Source organism: Saccostrea cucullata, unplaced genomic scaffold (genome assembly GCF_032062105.1).
Source record: "Saccostrea cucullata isolate Sc308-1 unplaced genomic scaffold, CSIRO_AGI_Scuc_v1 ctg1308, whole genome shotgun sequence".
Lineage (NCBI taxonomy): Eukaryota > Metazoa > Mollusca > Bivalvia > Ostreida > Ostreidae > Saccostrea > Saccostrea cuccullata.
Window position 1 is genome coordinate 63,091 of NW_026939731.1, and position 23,923 is coordinate 87,013.

General features: G+C 35.5%; 2 protein-coding genes across 2 annotated transcripts; both read left to right on the top strand.

Moving 5' to 3' along the window:
* Positions 1 to 2,596: 2,596 nt before the first annotated feature.
* Positions 2,597 to 8,036, top strand: LOC134253825 (uncharacterized). Its single transcript, XM_062736416.1, has 2 exons — positions 2,597 to 3,200; positions 6,295 to 8,036. Exons 1-2 carry the CDS (start codon positions 2,597 to 2,599, stop codon positions 8,034 to 8,036), a joined length of 2,346 nt encoding a protein of 781 aa, XP_062592400.1.
* Positions 8,037 to 9,336: 1,300 nt separating this feature from the next.
* LOC134253826 (uncharacterized) lies at positions 9,337 to 11,787 on the top strand. Its single transcript, XM_062736417.1, has 2 exons — positions 9,337 to 9,346; positions 10,721 to 11,787. The coding sequence occupies exons 1-2, from the start codon at positions 9,337 to 9,339 to the stop codon at positions 11,785 to 11,787; spliced, it is 1,077 nt and encodes a 358-aa protein (XP_062592401.1).
* Positions 11,788 to 23,923: the final 12,136 nt, after the last annotated feature.

Sequence of the window (23,923 nt, forward strand, 5' to 3'; positions counted from 1 at the left end):
AAAGAGGAAAGACAGTCCAGCCGTCCTTTTATCGAATATTTCCTGCATATATCTAAAACACATGAAAATTCAACATGATGCATTTTCTCTAGTCTATATCAAACTGAAGCTGAAGTGATTTATTCCAAAGCAAATATGCCATTTGTATATGATTACTGTATTGTATACATGCCACATGAAATGTTGTGCATGATCAAAAATAATTTGGGGATTTTTACGTATGCTAACGCACCACCAAACGAAAGTTATATTTTACTTTTCAAAACTTGTTTATGATGTATTTGATATATTATTATTCTACATAAACAAAAAATAAAGCATTTAAATGTCTTAATTGATAAATAACTACAATGTTAACCGAAGCGTGACCATTTCATAGAAAACGTGAAAATCGTATCCATACGAATTTGGAGGGATACACCGTGCAAGCGGTACCAGATAGCCTCGACCGAAATGGTAATAAATTTCTCATTTTTACTTTGCATTTTTGTTCTTTATGTTTCTACTAATTAGAAAATCAGAAAAAAAAAAATTAAAGACCTACAGTATGCTGCATTTGATCCCAAGAAGAGCGTGATAAAACAGATAGTAGGGTGGAATTAATCGAGAAACTTTTTTAGTGCGCAATAAATGTATAATACTTTTTTCAATGAGCGGCACTGTAGCCAAGGTTAGATATGAAATAAAAAGAGCCAAACTCCAAGGACAAGGGTCATACTTAATGGTGCCAAGTAAGGTAAAATATAAAAGCCCTAACACGAACTTTCCAAATACTATGGCCAAAATTAAAGTTTTTCAAAAGAAGGTCAAATTCCAAGATCAAGGTCCAAAGGTCAAAATTCCTTGTATCCAAACAAAGGTCTTGTCACATTCAATTGTAAGCGTTAGTTCTGACTGTTCAACGTTACGACCAAGGTTAAAGTTTGAAAAATTGGCCGAACTCAAAGGACAAGGTCAAAAGTTCAAAAATTTGTGTACCATTGGAAAAGTCATGTCACAATAAATACATATATTAAGTATGAAACTCCTAGTAAATCATACCTCTTCAAAAGGTTTTGTAATTCTTTGCAAAAATGAATCAAACTCCATGGTCAAGAGGTCAATATGGTTGGTACCCAAAAAAGGTCTTGTCACAAGGGATACGCATGTGAAATATAAAAGCCAGAGTACTAAACGTTAGGGTCAAGGTTAAGGTTTTTGAGGACAAACAGACATACGGACAGGGCAAAAACTATAAGTCATGTAGCCCCTAATCTTTGATTCATTGGGAGATCAGGTACTTGGTACATGTACCTTGATTTGAAAATAACTTTCACGTAGATTTGACAAAATACCAATTGCAAAGAATCGATATTAAATCCAAAACCAGCTTCTTTTTTTTCTTTTTGAGAATTGAGAAATTAGCATTTGATGCATCGATACGTTGAATGCTATTAATTTTTTTTGTTTATTTAATATTTTACATCATTAAACTGTGCCGTTTACAACTACTTGCCTTTTATTATTGATCAGTCATTGGTTTATTTTTATCCCCCTGATCTGGTTTTGTCCCGGTTTATGGTCCGTTGGCGTGTTATGGCCGTCAATCACTGATTGAGCCTAGTGATCTCTTTATTGTCCGAGGTTTTTCAGTGAACCCTTAAAGCGTCTCAATGTTTGATACTTACTGACTTAGCTTGGACATACTTGTAGCCGCAGAAAAAGGTAGGAATCTTAGTTTTGAAAAAAGAAAAAAATCAGTTTATTTGGTTTGGATAATAAAAGCAAGTTTGTGATTAACGAGATAGTGTTTTGAAACCAAATTTTACGTGGCCCAAAACAGACGCAAAAATCAGGAAAATGACTGCTAATGTCTGGACCAGATATGACATATTTCATTGATCTGTCTATCAAAATAAAATCATAGAAAAATTTCTTTTTACTACACATCGTAACGTCGCCCGCGTGGCGCAGTGGTAACAGCATCTGCGCTCGAGTCGCGCAGTAAGTTGGTGATTCTTAGGTCGCCGGTTCGAATCCCATTGTATAATATGGTGAGCTGTCCTTCGGATGGGACCGTATAAACTCATGTCACATGTCACAGTAGGTGCTGGCACGAAAAAGATCCCTCATTGCTTCATGGCCCTAAGTGACGAGTAAAGGACAAAATTTGAAGTTCTCCACCGGCAAATGGTGTATGAGTGAAAAAAAATTCTCGAGAAGGATTTAATAAACATTTTTTTGAAAGAAATTAATTTGAGAAGAAATGTTTTTACTGTTCTTTGACCACCAAACAATAATAAATGCGTAATGTCAATGTAAATTTTCACTGTTAGAAATCCTTATACAGCTTTTCTGGCAAAGTTAGTAGGCGAAACTACTTCAAAAGCTACAATAGCAAAATCATTTCCATGTAGATGATATGTATCGTTCTTAAAAATTAGTATTAAAAAATATAACCTACACAATGACCAAACCTTAACAGCTGTATTTCTATTTCTAAGTGTAAAATGAAGCATTTTAGTTAAAGAAAATATAATTACTTGTAACTTGAGCTACAGATAGTCTTGTACATTGAATGCATTGTTTTCTCTTTTCCGTTTAGGTCCCTGTCAACATGATGACACGAGGGCTTGTTCTGCTGCTATCAATTCTAGTCGCAGTAGACGCGGCTAAAAAAGGTAGGCCAAATGTGGATTTTATCGGTGAATGGAATTTCCCTAGTCTACCTTCATTATCCACGCAAATCAAGAACTTTATCTCAGGCAAAAGTAGTGCTAAGTTTTTACGCCCTATTTCGGATAAACCAAATGCTTCGTTGTCTGCTAAGCAACGTGGTAGACAATTTTCGGCGCATAAGCCTTTAGCCCCAAGTCCTGCCCCGTCCTTTAGTATCCATGGAAACAGTCAATACTTGAATTATCCCAAATCAAAGAATATTCAGATCGTTCCCCGAGTAAAGGCAAGAGACCGGATATTCATACGCAATCAACTCAATCTTTTACCGACAAGCAAAGTACCAAAACCTCAGTTTGTTCAAGTGAATCCACAACCAAGCAACCCACCCCCTAAACCATGGGGAGCACCAGGCAGACGACGAAATAAGCCTCCTCCTAAAGCGACTCACCCTACATTCGTGTACCACACGGTACCACCCACACTTCAAGCCCAGGGACATCCGCCCCCTCAGCATCTCCGTGCTGCCTTCTCGACAGATCAAGGTAAGAAGAAGCAGTATACACATAGTGACACTCTTGTAGATTAGAAATGTTCATGTATGTGATGTTGTTGATATTTTTCATTGATTTTTAATCAAAATGAAGACATTTCTAGCCATCCTTTAACAAGAACAATGAAAGGAATAAAGGATACGAGTATGGTGGCATAAATTACCAGTTTCCCTTTTTGAAAGGAGATGTTTGTTTTCTTTAAGGCAGAAATCCAATGCTTTCATTAAGTTTTGAGGATACGTGACTCTCTTTTTAAGTAATAAAATGCAAAAATTAAAGGACAAGATAACGTGTATCAAGGTACACAACATTACCCGCCATGATTGAAATGAAGAAGTGTGTAACATTACATGTATTAATTTTCATTCAAAGAAAAAATACACTTCTCACATAGCACAGAAAGTGTTGAAAATATGAAAACCAATTCGTGTCCTTGATAGCTGCAGAAATGTAGCTCTCCGAAAAAGTATACCCGGAGAGCTACAGTGCCACCCATTGAAAAAACTGTATACTTATTGCGCACAAAAATGTGCCCTCGGTTCTTGATTAATTCTTCCAAATTCTTACCTCAATTGCAAAGAAGCTAGATTTCAAAAAACGTCCTTACTCCTCCATCAATTACTCTCGTAGTTTAAATCTGTACGAAGCACGTTGGACCGATTTATCTAGCAAACCAAAATGGCAGTATAAATAGGCGAAATTTTCGATGGTCTCCATTTCAGGACCAGGAGGGCTATTAAAAAAACAATTATACAAAATGTTTTGTTGTGGAAACAATGAAAGAATATGTTAGGAACACACGAATAGTAATATTTTGAGATGACAGTTTTAAAAACACTGAGATAGAAAAATCAAGAACCGAGCGCGCACTTTTTTGTGCGCAATAAATATACGGTTTTTAATGGGTGGGACTGTAACTCTCAGCTCTGTCAATATACATGTTATCTTTTTTTCGAAGAGCTACAGTTCTGCAGCTTTGTCCTTGACAGATTTTCCTTCTAGGTGTAATATATATGCCAGTAGTAATTTTCAACTCTTTAACCCTCAAATACTGGATATTTAACACTATACAAGCACAAACGCAAAAACACATACTAATGAGCATCTTTGTCTTCTTTAGAATCGTTGATCTTTTAAATTTGTAATATAATTAATAAATTTGTAATATCAAAATTTGATTTTGAGCGCTAGCAACTTTCTGAGTTTTTTTTGGAAAAGAACCTCGAACGTGTTACTTAGGCATCCATGAAAACCCGAATTTTCATGAACATTAAAATAAATAGAGGGATATTTAAGGAATTGTCTAGTTAGTAGAGTATGCGAGGGCATCAACGAAAGTTGGAAACGTGGGATAATTTGCATAAAGGGCGAACATATTTAACATACAAGAGTGTCTTTATGTTCAATACAATTCAAGAAACGTACTTAAAGTACTGTTGTGCGGTAATTTTCTCAATTTTGTAATCGAAGTTACATGTAAAACTTTAAGAAATCGGGGAAAACAATGAGAACTTTTTATGTTCTGAACATAAAAAATAAACAAAAATAAATAAATATGAATAAGGATTATAGTCCATTCCATACAGTTAATCCACGACCAAACAAGATGTGTTTGTAAAATTTTTATGCCCCGGATATGGCAGCGTATAGCGAAGATTTGTTTCTTTAATACAAGTCAAACTCAAAGGTCGAAGTCCAGAGACATGTTGTTACTATTAAATGCATCTCTATAGTTTGAAGTTTTGGGAACTAAGCGTTCAAAAGATATGGCCATATTTATAATTGTTTTTGTTGATCCAACTCCTAGATTAAGGAAAAATGGTGAAACTTTATGTTCTCATGGGAAGGCCTTTTCATAAGAAAAATGCATGTTTAACATGTTTAAGATATGAAGTCCTTAGCTACAACTGTACAAATATACATGTATGGCCAAGTGAAACTTTTTTTTCAAAAATAGGTTAAACTCCAAGGGGGTCAAAGTCTTGTAACAGTCATAGCTTACGCAAGTGAAAGATGAAATTCCTTGTGCTAACTATTTGAACGTTATGACCAAGGTTAAAGGTTTTCAAAGTAGGTCATAGGTAAAGGTGAAAACGTAAAAAATATTTATACCCAAGGGATGGTCCTGTCACAATGAGTACATATCTGAAGTGTGAAAATCCTAGCTTCGACTGTTCAGAAGTCAAGGCGAAGATAGGTAATTTTTGTTAAAGCTGGTCAAACTCCAAGGTCAGGAGATCAAATACGTTGGTATTTCCCAAGTAATAAACATATGAAATATGAAAGCCAAATCTCCATACAATTAAAAGTTACAGCCACGTTTTTGCGGACAAACAACCTGACAGACAACACAGGACAAAAACTATATACCCCGAGTCTTCGAATAAAGGGGCATAAAATATTAAAGATATTGGTAACATATGTATTGGGTTTTCTGATACCAGTAATACGTACTCAAATAAAAATGTTTTTAAATTGCATAAAATACAATTAGAACTTATAGTATTGTTTCTAAGCTTCCCTAACAATTGTTTAGATATCTACTTCTGTGTATAATGCATTCACTAGAAATACCTACAACGCTAGCTCACCTTACATTTTTTAAAGGCACTCTACAATCTCGCAGAGGAATGTTTTTGGACTTTATTTATAGGGAATGCAAAACTTGCAATCTAATAATGTGACCTGCTGTTGACATTATTAAAATTAATTTCAGTTGCAGGTACTAATATTCAAATAAACACCATCGATTTCTGCTTGTTTAGGAAAACTTATTTAGGAAAGAAGTGTTATTTTTGTCAATGAAGCAATCTAAGCTTTTTAGATCATATTTCATAATCTAAGAGAGGTGCTTGCAAGGGGATACAATCTAAAGTTAAACTTTTCATAAATTTAAAACGACTAGATAACATGCTGTAGTTGCATTTTACATGTGATTAGTTATTTGAGGAGGAGACATTCATAAAGATACAATGATGAAATTTAAGACTATTTTGTTACCATTTCACTATTTCAAATTTATCTCTTTGACCATGAAACTGACTTTTATATTTCCAAATGATTTTACTTGTGTTCTTTTTTTCAGCTCAACACCCACGTGTACATCAAGCACAACCACAACAACTTTTCCATCCACCACCTCAACCGTCTTTCCAAGCCCCGCAAAATCAGCAACCCCCGCATCAGGTCTTTCCTCAGCAATTTCACCCACCACCTCAACCTCAATTCTCTCCCTCTCAAATAACATACCAACAACCACAATTCCAACAGCCTCCTTTGCCTCAAAGCAAAGTATCTCCGACACAGCAAATAAAAAATCAAAAGAAACGAAAAAGAAAACATAAAAAGCAGAAGACTACCAAACCATCCCCCCAGTCCCAACCAAAACAAACCCCTACCCGACCTCAATATGTTGCACCGCCGCAACATCCAATACCCCAGCCACAACCTCATTATGTTCCGCCATCACAACAACAGTTACAAATACCCCAAAATCAGCAAATACAACAATCTCAACCGCATTATGTTGCACCACAGCAGCCAATGATGCAACAGTTCCAGCAATATGTTGCACCACCACAGCATATGATGAGCCAATCCCATCCACAGTATGGATTACCCCAGCAATATCCTCCCCCTATGTATCATCCACAACCAATTCACTATCAGCCGATGTATCAAGCACCTGGACAACCACAGACGACTAAAGCCAAAACAACCACAACCACCACAACTACTACCACCACTGCACCAGAAATTGAAAGAGAAACAGAAATCAAATCAAAAGGTCACACGACAACATCACAACCAAAGCAACAAAGTGTTCCAATGCCACAAATGCAGCAACAATACCCATATTATTACCCTGTACCACAAGCTCCAGTACATCCACAAACAGTGTATGTACAGCTACCTCCCGCTCAACAACAGCCACAGTTTCTGCCATCACAACAACCTCAGCCGCATCCACAATATATGCCAATCCCCAAGCCTCAGCAACCTCCAGCTCAAATACAGCAACAGTTTCTGCCATCACAACAACCTCATCCGCAACCACAGTATATTCCAATTCCCCAGGCTCAGCAGCCTCCAGCTCAAGTACATCAACAACCATATTTTCAGCCCTCACAACAACCCCCGGTGCATCCACAATATATGCGAATCCCCACGCCTCAGCAACCTCCAGCTCAAGTACATCAAAAACCACATTTTCTGCCATCACAACAACCTCCAACAGAACCACAGTATAGGCCGATCGCTCAGGTTCAGCAACAGTTCAGGCCTTCACAACAACCTCAGATACAACCACAGGCTCAACGAGAGCCGCCAATACAACAACAAACACACATGCACACTCAAACTACGTTACCACCGGCAAATCCTCAGTGCAATTACTTTACTGTAGATCGAGGGGTACTAAAATGGTTCCCCTGTGAGTTGCCAAAGACTGGTCCACCACCTACCGTCAAACAAGTGGTAACTACCACTCCACGAATCACTACGACCACGACTAAAACTACAACACCTGCTCCAATACAATACCATTCTCCAAATTGTGATTACTGGTATATAGAAAATGGAGTGTATAAGTGGTACGCATGTTCTACAACTCGGCCTCCAACGACAACCCATTCGGTAATGGGATTTTTCGACTACCTTTTCTTCGGTGCTCCTACACAACCGCCAATTCCGACTAAGCCACCTCTTCCACGTTTTAATTCACATACTAATCGCCATATTACTCAACATCTTGATCTGAGTTCTTTGTGGAAACCAGCACCTGTTAAAGTTGACATTACGTACAAAGAGGTGGAAAAGGCAAAGTAAAGAAAAACGTATTGTAGTCCTCTACCTTTTTGTCAAAGCCTTCATATTCCTTACTGTGTCAAGTGCTAGTGTCTGAAGAGAAACACGATTAAAATTTGAATCATTTATACCGCCATCTTTAATTCAGCCACTCAGTGTCTCTGTTTAACAATGAAGGATCTAAGTCTGAAACACTGAAACGGAGGTAGATCTCAATAAATATTGTGAGTCATTGGGTGATATCTTCAATGGTGAAGGTTACGTCTCCAGAAGGACAAAAAGAACGCCAGTTATACATGTAGTTGTTTTTATACACATATAATATATGTATTACTTCATTTATAATAAAAATCATTAAAGACCTGGTATTTCTTTGGTATGTTAGCAATTGCACAAGACATAAATATATAAATTGACGAAAATAATGAAATTGCAACTTCATTTTTGTTTTCATGGGTAAGAAGAAATAGCCGTATAAAATAATTTTTCAATTTCATTTTTCATTCCACGTTTTTTTTTTATATATATCCTATAAAGAGATAGAAGAACATTGTTTAGATCAGTACAGGCTATGACGAACAGGACGAAATTTCAAAATTTCACTATCATAGAAAGTTTACAATTTCTTAATTTTGAACATAATATATATGCATCATGTGAAACCAAAACAACTCCGAAAAATTATACCGATCCATACATTCATATTTTTTTTTGTCACGTGTCTTATTGTCAGTATTTTTTACTGGATTAGATAGCCGATTGTCGTGAATTAATTTGACAAAGGCGTAAAAAGAATTGCTTGGCAAATGATGGGTCTTTGAAGATTCTGACATAAATTGCTGGGTTTTTTGGTTTATGCCTTTTATTCATGATAAACTGATCATATTGTACTAGTAACATGGTTGGAAAAACGTGTGGGAAAAGACGTTTAGCTTCGTGAGTAAAATGAATAAAGTATATGTATTTATGATGAAGTTCTTATCATTATCAGTCTTATGTCAAAACAATTTTCTACTAAACATAATTTTGCAAAAGCTGCGCTATGATTTTAAAAGACAAGTCTGGTGGGGATTGAATACTATTGCTATGAGGTTTTCCTTTGAGACTTACAGTGTACAAACCACCCAAGTCGAAATCTTGTTGGTATATGACCCCTAAATAACTGGAATTCAATCATTTCTTGAAAGAAAAAATCAAATTGTATTCTTTGAGATATTGTGGATGAAGTATTATGGTAGACAATTTTTTAAAACAATATATGCTTCTTTTAATATATATTTACTTTCAAAAACATTCTCTTCTATCAAAATCGTCTTATTAAATGGACAATGGTAAGTTTTACGCTTTATGGTTCGAGCATGCTAGTTGCATAAATTGGACAAATTGTCTTCATATCAGATCAAAAGCAAAAAGAGAAATTGTAACATACAGTATTTTACATTTATGTTAAATGTAACTGACGTACCAAAGAAACTTTTGTTAAGACTAAAACATTTTTTCGCTAAATTTTTGAACAGGGGCATTTTCCTCTCCTTATTTGACCCTATTCTTCGATTAAACTTTCCCTTTCTATATTTTTACAAGAGCCTCCTCGTGTCGCGGTTCACTTTTCTGGTAGTTGTAACAGTTGCTTTCTGAAAAGAGGATCCAGGATGAGCATTTAGTATTCTGTTTTTGTTCTTTCTTTTTCTGTATGAATATTCATTTAAGCGTTGAAAGGGAATTCATATTTTAATGTCGTCGGTCGAATAACAGCACCTGGCCATGACGACAAATAGAATACTGCCCGTTGTCGGATCAGGTAGGCGCTCATTCCACCTACGATATGCAAAAACAATTCCATGTATGTGCATGTATTCCTAAGAACTGGACAGGTTTAATTAATAGTCGTAAGGATTTTTGACTTGGAAAGATAGATAGCTTGAATAATTATTGTGAAATGAAAAAATAAAAATTAATTCTAAACGTACAATTGTTATATTTCTGCAATTTTAAATACTATTATGTTAATTGTTATTTATTAAATTGAGCTAAAAACAATTCTTTAATTGCTGTCTTCCGCCGCTCCGTGGTTTTGAGTGTTACAGGGGTTGAATATCGGAGATTTCCAATGCATATCGAGTCAGCACTTTACCTGTGAAAGATCAGGATTTGGGCAAATGTACTTTGTGTTTTTCCTTATCATACATTACGAATTTATTTCACATTTGAAAGTCTTTCTCTTACCTCTTGAAAGCAAAAAAAAACAGGCAAACTATTTGCATGGGTATAATGATCATTAGCCTTTAACCAAAATTGTGGAATCTAGCACGTCCCTTGGTCCAAGTGCCCAGGGAAGTACATCTAGCAATAGGATGAACATTCAAAATCTGGCGACGAGAACACTTGATAACGAGAATATTTCTGTATGCTTCAAAGCTGAATGTTTTAAAAAGAAAATGATCCTATACAATTTCTCTCTTGTCTGGGGTTAGGTTAAAACGTTCAGATATGTTTTAAAACCAAATGAAAAAAAAAATCTTGTAATTTGAACAAACTTAATAATTTTACATTCAGCAAAACATATCAATTTATGCATTCTCGCATGTAGAACTAACTACATGTAGATAGATTAGATAAAGAAGAAAAGTTTTAAAAAGGTGGGATTGAACTATTATCAAACGTTACCTATCCATAAACAATATCATATATTTTTTTTGTTTTAGTGCAACCTAAGCGGGCGAATCAGCAACAACGACAACAACAAGGTCCCCAACCGCAACGCTGGTCACGGCAACCAAACCAGCAACACCAGCCGGTGTTACACGCACAACAGTTCCACCCTCCACAATTCCGCCAGGTGGCGCAGCCCCAGTACTTCCACCCTCCACCATACCAGTACCATCCACCACAACAAAGGCAGCGTCCTCAGCAACAGAAAACACCGCAACAGAATACCAAAAAGCAACCTTCAAAGAAGCAAGCACCACAAGTGAAACCCATGCAACCTGCAATTCAGCCTCAAGTTGCAGTTGTACGTCCTCCATATCCACAGTTTCTCCACCCTTTTCCACACCCACCAATACAGTACCAGCCTCTTCCCTTGCAACAAAAGCAGCAAACCAAAACAAAGAAAACAAGTAATCAAACTTCTCAAAAACCGATTCAAAAACCAGCACCACAATCGCCGCCAAGGCAACTTCTCATGAAACCCCAATATCCCGTTGTACAACCTCAACCAAGGTATATGATGCCGCAAATGCATTACCCTCCTCAGTTTTACCAACCCCAGTACTATCCTCCGCCAGTTTATCAAGTTCCTCTGCAGCCACAAACCACTAAACCAAAACCTACCACCACCACCACCACAACCACTACAACCACACCGGAACCACCGGAAATGGAATCTGAAGGTAAATCTGGAACGCCAGCACCGCAAGTTCCTTGTAACTCCTGGTACATTGATCGCGGGGGCGTATACAGATGGTTTCCATGTCCTTTACCACCCCAACCTGTGACAAGACCCACTCGGCGACCAACCACCAAGCCACCACGAACCACCACCGCCAGCCCCGGTCCCTTCATCACCCAGGAGTGTGACTACTGGTACATTCAGAAGGGGGTGTACAAGTGGTACGCGTGCCCGACCCTTCCGCCACCAGCAACTACGCAGGGACTTTTCGATTTCTTATTCAACCCTCCCACTACCCTTGCGCCTGTAAATATATTTCCAGTAGTGAAGCAGGGTCCCGTGAAAGTTAAGATTTATCATAAGGAAGTAGAGAGAAGCTGAATAACCATGTGTTACATATAAAGCATCTCCCTGGTGTTGGGATACTTCATGTGCTTTTATGTATCCTCATATTGTGTTATTCCATAAGTATAGGCCAAGAAAGCAATAATCGTTAATTATATTTCACTACATCTATATTTCATGTACATCAAAAAGTGAAAGAAAAATATTTATTTTTAAAGTAGTTGGAGTTTAAAATGCATGTCTGTCTTCATTTTCTTCAAATATCATGTTTTATCAAATTAATATACATGAATTCTACATCAATAATTTTGCACAATGTATGTTTTCTCTATTTCTTGAATAATGAATTAGATTGTCAAACGGACATAATCAAGAATTTGATCGCGAGTCTAAATACATGTATACCAGAAACCTTTATTCTTTACACAGTGGGAGTTTGAAGGCTGTCGAAGAAAAATTGGCAATTAAACAGTTTTTATCATATTTTTATCGAAAGATCACAAAATATACAGAAAACACTTGAAGATGTGTTTGTGAAACACTGATGCCCCCGTATGGCAGCTTATGATTAGGATTGAAATTTCTAAGTTGCAAGTTTAACTCCAAGGTCTAGGTCAAAATTGCTGGTACCCAAAGGAAGGTCTGACACAAGGAATACACCTGTAAAATATGAAAACCCTAGTACTACCTGTTAAAAAGTTTTGGTCAAGCTTAAAATTTATTAAAAGCTGGCCAAACTATAAAGAGTCAAGGTCAAAAGGTCAAATATTTCTATACCCGATGAAAGGTTTTGTCAAAGTAAATACACATATGAAGTATGGCAGCCCTAGCATCAACTATTCAAAAGTTATGGCTATGGGTAAAGCTTGGAAACTTTTCATGAAGTGGGTCAAACTCCAAGGTCAAGCGGTCAAATTTGGTGGTACCAAAAGAAAAGTCTTGTCACATGGGATACATATGTGAAATAAGAAAGCCATAGTTCGAACAATTCAAAAGTTATAGACAAGGTTAAAGTTTCTGCGGACAGATACATGGACGGACAAGGCAAAAACTATATTAGGTTCTCATATACCACAGATAGGTATAAAAAAAAATCAGCAGGAAAAATCAAGGTCAACAAATCAGGACTGTGGAGAAAAAAAACAAATATTTTCCTATTTACGAGTATCATGATAACAAAAGCACAATACAAGAAGACATTAACGAGATCTTGCATAAAATACAAGTGAAGGCGTTTGCTTTGTCGAAAGGTTACGTTGACATAAATTTGTTTTACATCTAATCCACATGAATATAAATAGAGAGAGAGAGAAAGAGAGAGAATCTTTGAAAAGTTATACAACTCGTATTTTATTTTCCAAATTTAAAAAAAACACAGTCTGTACATAGAGTTGGCAAGTATGGCAAATGCGTTGGGAAGAAAGTAAAAATTTGAATTTTTTTTTAAATTTTGTATTTATTCAATTTGATTAGGATAATTATATTTTATTCTGTTCGGTATTGGTTCAAGGAACTTACATGTAATAAACATTTTCGGTTTTCCGTTAATTTCGGGGGGGGGGGGGGGGGGGGGGGCAATATTCCATCGATTTTGCCGACTTACGGGAGAGCAACCTTGTCCAGAACAATAGTCACTCATTGTTAAGGAATAATTTTCCAAACTGATTCCTGGTTTGTTTGGTTTTTTTTCGATCAAGTACAAGAGTTTACGGCGGGTGTAACCGGTCAACAGGGAATGCTTACTCCTCCATGGTACCTGATCCCACCTCTGCTGTATATATATCGAAGTCACTGTTTCCTCTGCTCCCAATTTGTCATGTTATAATAGACATTTGAGTTTGACTTTTCGTGGCCTTCATATTTCATTTATTTAGGATTCTTATGAGCGGTATCATTTTTATACTTTCATTAGGATTGTAATTACACATTGGTTTTGTAATGAAATATGGATAAATAAGCCCAAAGAAAACATATCGAACAGGTTTCAACATTTCATTCTAAAAGACCTAAAAAAGCCAATAAATATGTCAGCTGAAAGTGTGCTTAGATTACAATAAAAACAGGTTGCTTGACCTCGACAAAAATATTATGTAAATTTGTTTGGAAAGCGTTTCTGCATGGAGAGGGTCCTCCTTCCATGTAAGTTACATGTATCTACCATACGGAATTGATAATAAAGTCATCATATAGGGTCGCTAAGCATGATTTACCTTTATACATTCAACACAAGAAATGATGGGAGGCAGAATCACATAACTTAAAATACCTTATTAGTGATTAGAAGTATGCCCTTTCTATCTCACCTATGAAGGAATTAAATGAGGAAGGAAAAAAGATTTCTGGAAAGAAAACTAGGCATAATATGGTCAAGGCGGGAAGAGGGGGGGGGGGTGTTGAGGATAGGGTGGTTGCCGATCACTTCCTATACAATGTAATATGGACATTGAAATGACCCATTATAATCTTGTTAATGAACTCTATATGTTATAATATGTATATTGCAAAAAAGCTTGCTTATATAAATTATATTTTGAGCGCTTCTCGCAAAAGAAGAAACGATATTCAACTCATTACTCTGAAATTCTCCTTAAGGACCCTCTGTACACTACACACTAAAGAGTTCCAATTCAATGATATATATGTATTTTAATGCAGTTAGAGGGATCTGCTCTTATATCTAAAACTAAATAAATTGAAATCTACAGTATCTTACTCTTCTTGTAATCAATTCAAATATTTCTAACATTTTGTTAGGCGAAATATATAAAAAGTGAAATTTCATTTGAATGTATTTTATCCTATTTAAAAAATCAACTTACAGTGATTTATGTTCGATCATTAATCAATACCGTGTTTTTATTATTATTTATTTTCTTTTTTAGAATTTTTTTCTGAGGGTAATTTGCAGGTTTGAAATATATTGAAAATGAAATAATGGACTCAGCATTTACATTTTTTTGTTGTATGAAATAATCTTTTTATAATAAAAAAAAAATTATTCGTATATATAGAGGGTCCTTTAATAGATTTCTTCAAGCAGTAAACGGCTATTAATAGTTTTCTAAAGAAAATTATAAGGATGTGCACTGTAAAAAAAAAACCCATTAAATTTATTTCTCTTACAAATCTTCACGGAAAGCTTAAAATCATTAACCTTTGGACCAGATATTGTTGACTTCATTAGCTGTACATTTTACTTTCACTATCAACAAAGGAAACGCAATTCCTCATTAAAGCAAACTCTTGATTATTTCACCGAAGAAAGGTACAGTGTGCAATAGCTGTTCAAAACATTAAACAACAATATTTAATATATTCAAACGCCAGTGTTGTATTCCGTTATTTCTGATGAATCTAAATTAAATCTCCCCAAACTACAAAATATTTCAATGTAAATCCATAGCAAATTTTAAAATTCTGGAAATTCTATAAGAATGTTTGCTGTGGTCTGCTCTTGTTTACGTGTATCACTCCGCGCCCCGAGCGGACATGTTTACAGGTCCGTTAACACATGTTTTTACTTAGTTCAGTGTTGTACGTGACAACTATATTCTTATTATAATTAATTTTGTTAATTATTTCGCTCTTTCCTCCCCCTAAGTAAGCTCATTAAATATATCACTTAATGTGTAAACTATCGGAAGGACAAAAGAGAGATATAGTTGGCGCGATTTCTTATTAATCATGTCAATCTTTAAAGAAATGCATTGCAAATTGATTTCGTAAGGATCGGATTTTTTTATGCTTGTAATTATCCAAAAATGATATTTTATCATTTAAAGTTACGAGGTAAGGCATTTGCATACTAGTATTTTGAACTTAAATATCATTTTAATATATCGAAAATAGATCAATATTTTGACTCAGTGTTTTTGTTGTTGTTGTTTGTTTTTCGTGATTGTTAATAATATCTTGTTTACTATTGTAAGTTTTCAAATTTAAGACTTTAAAAGAAAAATAAAAGAATCCCATTTGATCTTCTGAAATGAAAAAAATGAAGTAAAAATATTTCATAATTATTAATGTGCAATGCAGTGAAAAAAATAACACAAACATGTTAAGCATATAATTCATGAACGTGATGAAAACGGCCAAATTCACTGTATATATACTTAAAATTATTGACACAAGAATGTTCCGGGGAATAAAAATGTTCCATAATAAATAAATTTAGTTGAAGATTGATGTACATTACTGACAACACTTTCTTAGATTCTACACCATCATTATCCCCCCTTAACTTTCATCGGAATAAGTTTGATTCTATTTATAATTATAGAACTGGATTGATTTATATTTCAGAACCCTCTTAGTCATGGACATGCGGATACGAAAGCTATATTGTCAACTCCTTTGGCTGGGAATCTTTTCGCTTGCTTTGTCCGCGCCACAAAAGTTTGATGTGTATGTTGCTTCCGATCGGGGCATTTCTCAGGCCAAACTTTCTTATCTCGTCAAGCAGACTGAAAAACCTCCACTTGTCTACTCTACTAAGGAGAATCATGGTCCTAAATTTTTACTTGCAAACACTGCTGCGAATAATAGAATTGTGCCTTTCGGTGCTGAAAATTCCAAAAACTTTCGTCAATATATCAACAGTAGGCATTATTCTGCAAACAAACAAAGATTTGCAAGCAGACCAATTACAGAAAATATACAACAAAGTATTTCATCTGGATTTAAGTACAACACCCAACCAAGTGTAAGAACGGGCGACTTTTCAAATGGACAGAAATCCTTAACAAATCAATTGGACCAATCTTCAAGCATAACGAAAGATTCCATAAACAGTGCGTCGCTTCTATCCCCATCCAAACGCAACACGCGTAGCAACAAGTCTCCCAGTATTTTATCGAGTATGTTCAGGAATATGAAAGGGTTCCGTGATATTGTTCCCCCGACCAATCAGCTCCAGAGACCTCGTGACATTTCGTCCTATTGGCCCGATATAGCCAACGATAGGCTTCAGCCCATCATTAATGATGTCATGTTTCAGGAGGAAGATGACCGGGTATTGAAAAGAAGTGGCCATGTCTTTCTTCCTCCCTTGTCAACAACAGAAGTCTCGACAGAGAATCAAAACTCAATGTCTGCTACAATTACATCAGTCTACAGAACAGAACAAAACAGTAATGTGGATTTGCAGCAAAGTAGTTCCTCATTAGATATTCAGCCGAAGCACAAAATTGAAAGCCATCCAAATTCCAGTGATGACGTTTATCAACTTCCCATTCATTATAATATCTTAAATCCAAAAATAGAAATCCGTGAGGACAGAAACCAGCAAACAACTTTTTCTGTGAATCTAGACAAAAACATCGACACAGGAGAAATTATGATCTCTTATACAGATTCAAAAACACCCAATTATAGTTTTGGAGAAAAAGATTTACATAAAGTTGTAAAAAATGCAGACATAAAAGGCACGATTGGCGAAACACTTAAAGGAATGGCGCATGAAACAAAGAAAGATTTGGTACACCTCCTTCTTCACAAATTTCCTTACAACACGAGAGAAATTTCATCAAAACCGAAAAATATCCGGGAAAGAGGCAAAAATTTTATTGATAATGGAAAAATGTATCAAACTTTATATCGACTTGCGAAAGCCATTCCTTTAAATAAGGTATCAAATGAGATTGCGAAAAATCAAACAGCAATAGAATCGGACACATTCAGTAATAACATTGGGGTTGTAAATAACACAATGATCCAACAACATGAAAGCCCGAAGAAATCTAGTGAAGGAAAAAATGATCGTTTTGTGACCAATGAAAACACAACGAAAACAACGACTCCGTCTATACCAGGAAATTCTATTATTTCTCAATCTAGTTCTTCTCCTGCGGTTCAATCTTCAACTGCTTTAATTGCCACAAAAAATAAAAACACAAAGCAATCGAACGTTGAACAACAAAATAAATATTACAACAAATTTCCTCCAAAAAGCAATTCAGTGTTATCAGTGACGTCAAATGCCACAAAGGAAACACTGGTCCGTAAAAATAACACAAGAATTCACAGCTCCACATCGGCCTCCCCTTCCTTTGTCTTAGCAAATCTGCAAAGCAACTTGGAAGTTAAAGTAAAACAGATGGATATGGCTACAGTGAGGATATTGGATGATTCTGGGGCTCATGTATTTGGTTTTCAAACTACAGAAAAGAATCCATATTCATTTACCCAAATAATTACTTCAGGAACATTGAAGGGCAATCCATTTAAATCAACCTCCACCCAAAGCAAATCTTATCCTTCCACTACAGTAACAGCTGGTGAAATTCAAAATACTGGAACTGATGTCACCAGTACGAATACTTCATTGGTGTCGGAAACTACGGGATATTTAAACAATAGTACAGACCGTTTGCCTACAATTGCCACACCAAATACAACCAATTTAACTAATTTATTGCCGACATTCATCTCTGAAATAACCAAATCTACTGAAAATATTACTGAGGTATCGACGATGAAAACAATACAATATATGAAAGACATCTCCAATGTTGAAAGCCTAAGTGGAACAACTTTACCCCCAAATATTTTAGGAAGTCAGTATCTGGAAAATCTTGATGAAAACAAAAACAACTTTGTGACATCAGCTCAAACAGTGGCACCAAATGAACTTTCAATTGATCTTGATGAAATCAGTGATTATATTGAGCAATTCATAAATATCAAAAACAAGTCCAAGCGTCTTGAAAAAATACAAAAAGACACGACAATCGTCAGCACCATCAAAGATCATGAGAACAAGGATGCCAAAGATATTGAAAACCGGGATATCAAAGGCATTGAAAACAAGACTGTCAGAGGAGACAAAAACAAGATTTTCAAAGGTAGTGAACTCAAAAGTATTGAAAACAAGGATATCAAAGCCAGTCAAAACAATGATAGTGAAAACAAGGATGGTAAAGTGAGTAAAAACAAGGATGTCAAAGTGAGTAAAAACAAGGATGTCAAAAGAAGTAAAACCAAGGATTTCAAAAGCATTAAAAACAAGAGTGTGGAACATAAAGAAAACAAAGATGTCAAAAGCAATAAAAACAAGGATGTAAAAAGCAGAAAAAACAAGGATGCTGAAAGCAGTAAAACCAAAGGTGTGAAACGTAGTGAAAAGAAGGATGTCAAAAGCAGTAAAATCAAGGATACGAAACGTAGTGAAAAGAAGGATGACAAAGGAAGTAAAAAGACGGATGTAAAAGGAAGTAAAAACAAGGACGTGGAAGGAAGTGAAAACAGGGATATAAAAGGAAGTGATCATAAGAATGTCAAAGATAGTGAAATCAATTATGTCAAAGGAGATGAAACCAAAGATGTTAGCAAAGATGGAATAGGAAGTAAAAATAAAGGTGTAAAAGGAAGTGAAAAGGAGGATGTAAAAGGAAGTGGGAAAAGAGATGACAAAAGTAGTAAAAGCAAGGATGTTGAACGTAGTAAAAACAAAGATATCAAACGTAGTGAAAACAAGGGTGTCACAGTTAGTGAAAACAAGGATGTCACAGTTAGTGAAAACAAGGACGTCGAAGTTACGGAAAACAATGGTGCCAAAGTAAGTGAAATCAAGGATGTCAAAGGAAGTGAAAACAAGGATGTCAGAGGAAGTGAAAACAAGGATGTCAGAGGAAGTGAAAACAAAGATACCAAAGGTAGTGAAAAAAAAGATGTCATTATACAGATTCATTCTACCGCTCAAAATTACTTTAATAATCAAGAAAATAAAGATAGTTCAATACTTTATACAAATGTTCACCAACCTTTCTCTGTGAAAGCTTCTGAGGTAGATATTAAAGTCAATATCAGACAAGACGGTAAAGAAATTGAGGATTTGGTTTCCATTGATACAAGTGAAGGTAAATACGAACAGAATACACCTATTGTCGATACATCAAATACTACAGTCGAATTTAGAGACGGGAAAACACTTTATGACTCGGTCTTAACAGCAACAGAAAATTCTACAGGCAATGGAAAAGCAGATTTGTCTTCAAAAAGTAAAACATTACAAAGAATGAATGTATCATCAGGGAGCACAAGAGGTGACATTATAGGAGCTTCGGACTTTGAAAAGTTTGATTCAGTTGCCAATCCTAGTTTGAGAAGAGAAGAGGTAAATTTTACATTGAACATTACCATTCCAACAGTTACTAAAAGGAACATTGAACAAAATAAATCTAAGAATATTTATAGAGCAGAAGCAGACATAAATAAGATCACAGCCATTGCATTGGACAACAATATAACTGGTACAAATGAAAAAGAAGATGGTTCTCATGCAGAAAAAGTCATTAATGAAAACATTGCAAAGGAAACTCAGAATCCTAAAAAACTGGGAACAATTAAAAGAAGAAAAAGCAAAAACAATTTTAGAAACGGGAAGAATAAAAGTCAAGCAGATTTGAGAAGCGGCATTACAATAACAGAGCACAATGCAGAAAATGCCACGATGAAACACAGTGACAAAATAAAAATCTCCATTACCAAGAAGAGAAAGGTTAAAAAAGATAGCAAGAAATCGAGCAAAAGAAGGACTGGGAAAAACCAAAATTCCTCAGATACAAAGAAGAAAACTCCTACAGAAAGATACGTCGTGTCAACTGAAACGGTCTCCAGCGGAAAGGGAAATAAATTCAAAACATTGAAAAACGTTTCAGGTAAAGAAAAGAAAGAGAAAGAAAAGAAAGAAGTGAAACAAGAAACTGCATGGCTGAACAAGACTGTGAAAACTCGTACCAATGAAAGAAATGAGTTGACAGAGGAAAAGAAAAAATTAAAACAAAAAGTGTCCAAACTGAAAACCGACGTTATAAAAAGAGATAGAGAGAAAACCCATTTTACTACAATTAAAAAGAAAAGGAAGAAAGTAAATGAGAAAGCGAAAAAGAAAAGGACCTCATCCCACAAATCAAGTGATATAAAGAAAAACAATACGATTGAAACAGAGGCTTTATTTAAACAGAAAGGATTCCAACCAGCCAAAAAGTCTCACAAAGATGAAGGGGGAAATGTTTCAATAAAAGAGACAACAACAAAAGAGAAAAATGATACGGAACAAATGAAACAAAGGAACGATCTGTTCAAGAAAATCAGCCCAAGAAAAGAGCAAAATGTGTTGAATAAACAAGAAAATAAAAGACAAAATCCAAGAAGTGATATACAGAAAAGTAATCAAACAGAGGCTAAAAGCGTCAAAAAGAAAATAGAGGATAAAAGTTATCCTACAAATACTACAATGAAGCTGGTACCTGTATCTAATAAAAAAGAAAGGGATAATGCGTCACAAACCAGGGACACAAGGAATCCAGTATTTGTAGAGTCAAACAAAACTGCAATGGCTAGAGAAAGAAAAGGTATAAAAGTTACAACTATAAACGATAGTAAAAGTCAAAATATATCGACAAACACGACTATGGAAAAAAAGATTGCGAAGAAAACGGTTTTGAAGAATAGGGAAAAGAAACAGAGTAACATTACGCAACAGAAGAGTAATAGAAAAAACAAACAAACAAAAGAAATCAAAACTTCGAATGAAAATCTTATTGAAAATATGAAGAAATCCGAGGTAGGAAGAAATGCTACAAAAGAAGAAGATGTAGCAGGAGGCAACTTAAATAAAACAGTATTATCAACTGAGGGTAAATTGAAAAATACACTACCAATGCCACGTATACCGAGATTTAAAATGAATTTGATTCAGGGTGCAAATATTTCTAAGGATTTCTCCGTCAAAGGAAATGATAGGGATTTGAGCGAAAATCAAAGAAAAGACAAATTGAATGTCACAAAAAAATTATTGAACAGAAAGTATGACACTTTGGTTGACAAAAACATAGCTAAATCTCCCAAAAACAAAGAACTGTCTGCTAAGCTTTCACCTCCAAAGAGAAATAAAGACGGTTTAAAACCCAATGAAATATCACATAAAAAAGATACTGAACATATGCATAAAAGAAAAATTTCAGAGACCAGCTCCCGCATTTCAAAAGAAATTGAAAAGTTGCCAAAGATATCAAAAAAGACATTACTCAGTAAGAATAACCAAAACAAGCTTTTACAGCACAGGCCAGCAAAATCCATTATAAGCACTATCGTCACTCGTCCTACAATTGTTACACAGAAAATTAAAACAATAACTCCCATAAAGGAAGAAAAAATAAAAGATAATGGAGGATTTACGAAGTCGAACAAACCGCAGGATGGACGAAAATTAATTCCACGTACTAAAAATATTTTAGTTCTCGTAAATGTCCAAGAGGAATTGAAAACGACTATTAGTCATAGAGCAGAGACTCAGGTAAATAAAGTGGCATTGATAAGACAAGAAGCCCCCTCAATAACAGTTAGAACATCAACAGAAGTAATCCCACTACAGACTGTTATGACAACTTTACCTTCGCCAATACCAATGACAGGTGGAGGTTCTGTAGTGAATTCTTTGTTTCCTAGAATTACAAAATCCTCGTCTGGTCAAGTAAAACAAACCATGTCTAACCGAATTAGTGATTCCAAAATACCGTACCGTTTGGTGTCTTCGGTAGAAGGATCCGTAGACACGCTACCGACGGCTAAAGCATCACTTATTCAGACATCTAACAATGAAGAGACGATGAACACGTTGTTCGATTACAATACTTTAAATCAAAATGCATCTGAAAGAATGGTTCAGCCACAAACTACAAAGACGGATAACAATACAGCTTTACAGTTAGGGGAAAGAGATTATTCGTTTCCTTTACAAACAAACAGGATACTAAATGAGCGCAAAAGAGACGGATCGCAAAACGCAAAGGACGTTGACTCGGTGTTAAAGTCACCTGTATCTGGAAATCAGCTGGAGTCACTAATGCCCCCGCCTCCTATTATTCCAACATCAACGGCCAGAACAGCAACAGAACAAATCATTCGATTCATCGGGAAAGCGTCTGACCTCGTAGAAAAACTGAATGAGAAAAAGAAGAGAGTGTCGAATATGTTGGTAAATATTGAGCATGAGAAAGGAAATACTCTACAACCTACCTCAGAAGCAGTAAAAATATATTACAATTCATCTACAGAAAGAGCAAAGAATTTAACAGAAAATATTCCAAATGATTATCAAAAACCAGATCCTCTAAACAAGAATCACAACAAAGTTAACACCAAGCAATATGATGCGGACAAAGATCTTGGCAAAGGACAACGCATTTTAGAAGATTATAGAAAACTTTTGATTGATAACAAAAAGAGTATTAAAACTTCCGCTTTTGATTCCGACATGAATAGCTTACATCAAAATGTTCTACATGGAGTTAATTCTAAATCGATATCTAATGGCGTCAAAAGAAATGGAGAACAACCATTTGTTGAATGGTTAGCTCGTCGGGATAATCTTCATTTGAATAAAGGTATTCCTCCACAAATTCCCACGATACAAGATGAGTCTCAAAAAGTGAAAACTGAAGATCGCTCAGGTAATACTATTCCAGATATCCTTAAATCAAACCTAAATACTGGAGGATTCATAAAACCCCTACAGCCATCAGTAAACAGAACCTTGGGACAAAGAGCGTATTCAGCCCCGTGTAACGCCTCGTTGGGAAAGGAGGAAATCATGTCCCTTGCCGTGAATGTACTTCGTCTCCTTGTATCTAATTTGAAATTGCAGCAAGCTTTGCAACGTTCACATGAGAATATCGTGTCGACAAATCTCCTCAGTCGAAAGTACCTTCTGATACCATTACCGCAGGGAAGCGCACAAACTAACCACTCAGATCGACACGCAAATAAGATTGATAAGCAGATAATTCGAAAAGGGAGTTATTCATCTGCAAGTTTTTTACAAAATCAAATAGAATCTTTTCTCAAGAAAAGTCCTATGCAAGCCAACATGGATCAGACACCTCAAGTTAAACAAAGGTTAGTTCGAGAACAGCCATCTGCTGATCCATTGACTCAAAAGGGAACGTCTGTGGTAGACAAGAAAATAAAAAGAAAAGCCATTCATAAACAAGGAAAAGGAATTCGACAAAATACGTTGTATAAAAAATTGTCTACTAGAAGAAAGCATCACAAAGAAAGGACAACATACCAGGAAAATGAAATAAAAGATGACAATGTTGAAAATCATTTACCAAAACTAGAAACACGGATAAAATTTCATACAACAAAATCGAAAAAATTTAAGATGTCT

Bases quoted from the DNA above. Each gene is read 5' to 3' on its own strand.
- LOC134253825 (XM_062736416.1), top strand. From the start codon at position 2,597: ATGATGACACGAGGGCTTGTTCTGCTGCTATCAATTCTAGTCGCAGTA. The intron at 3,201-6,294 runs GTAAGAAGAAGC...TCTTTTTTTCAG, and splicing joins TGCCTTCTCGACAGATCAAG to CTCAACACCCACGTGTACAT.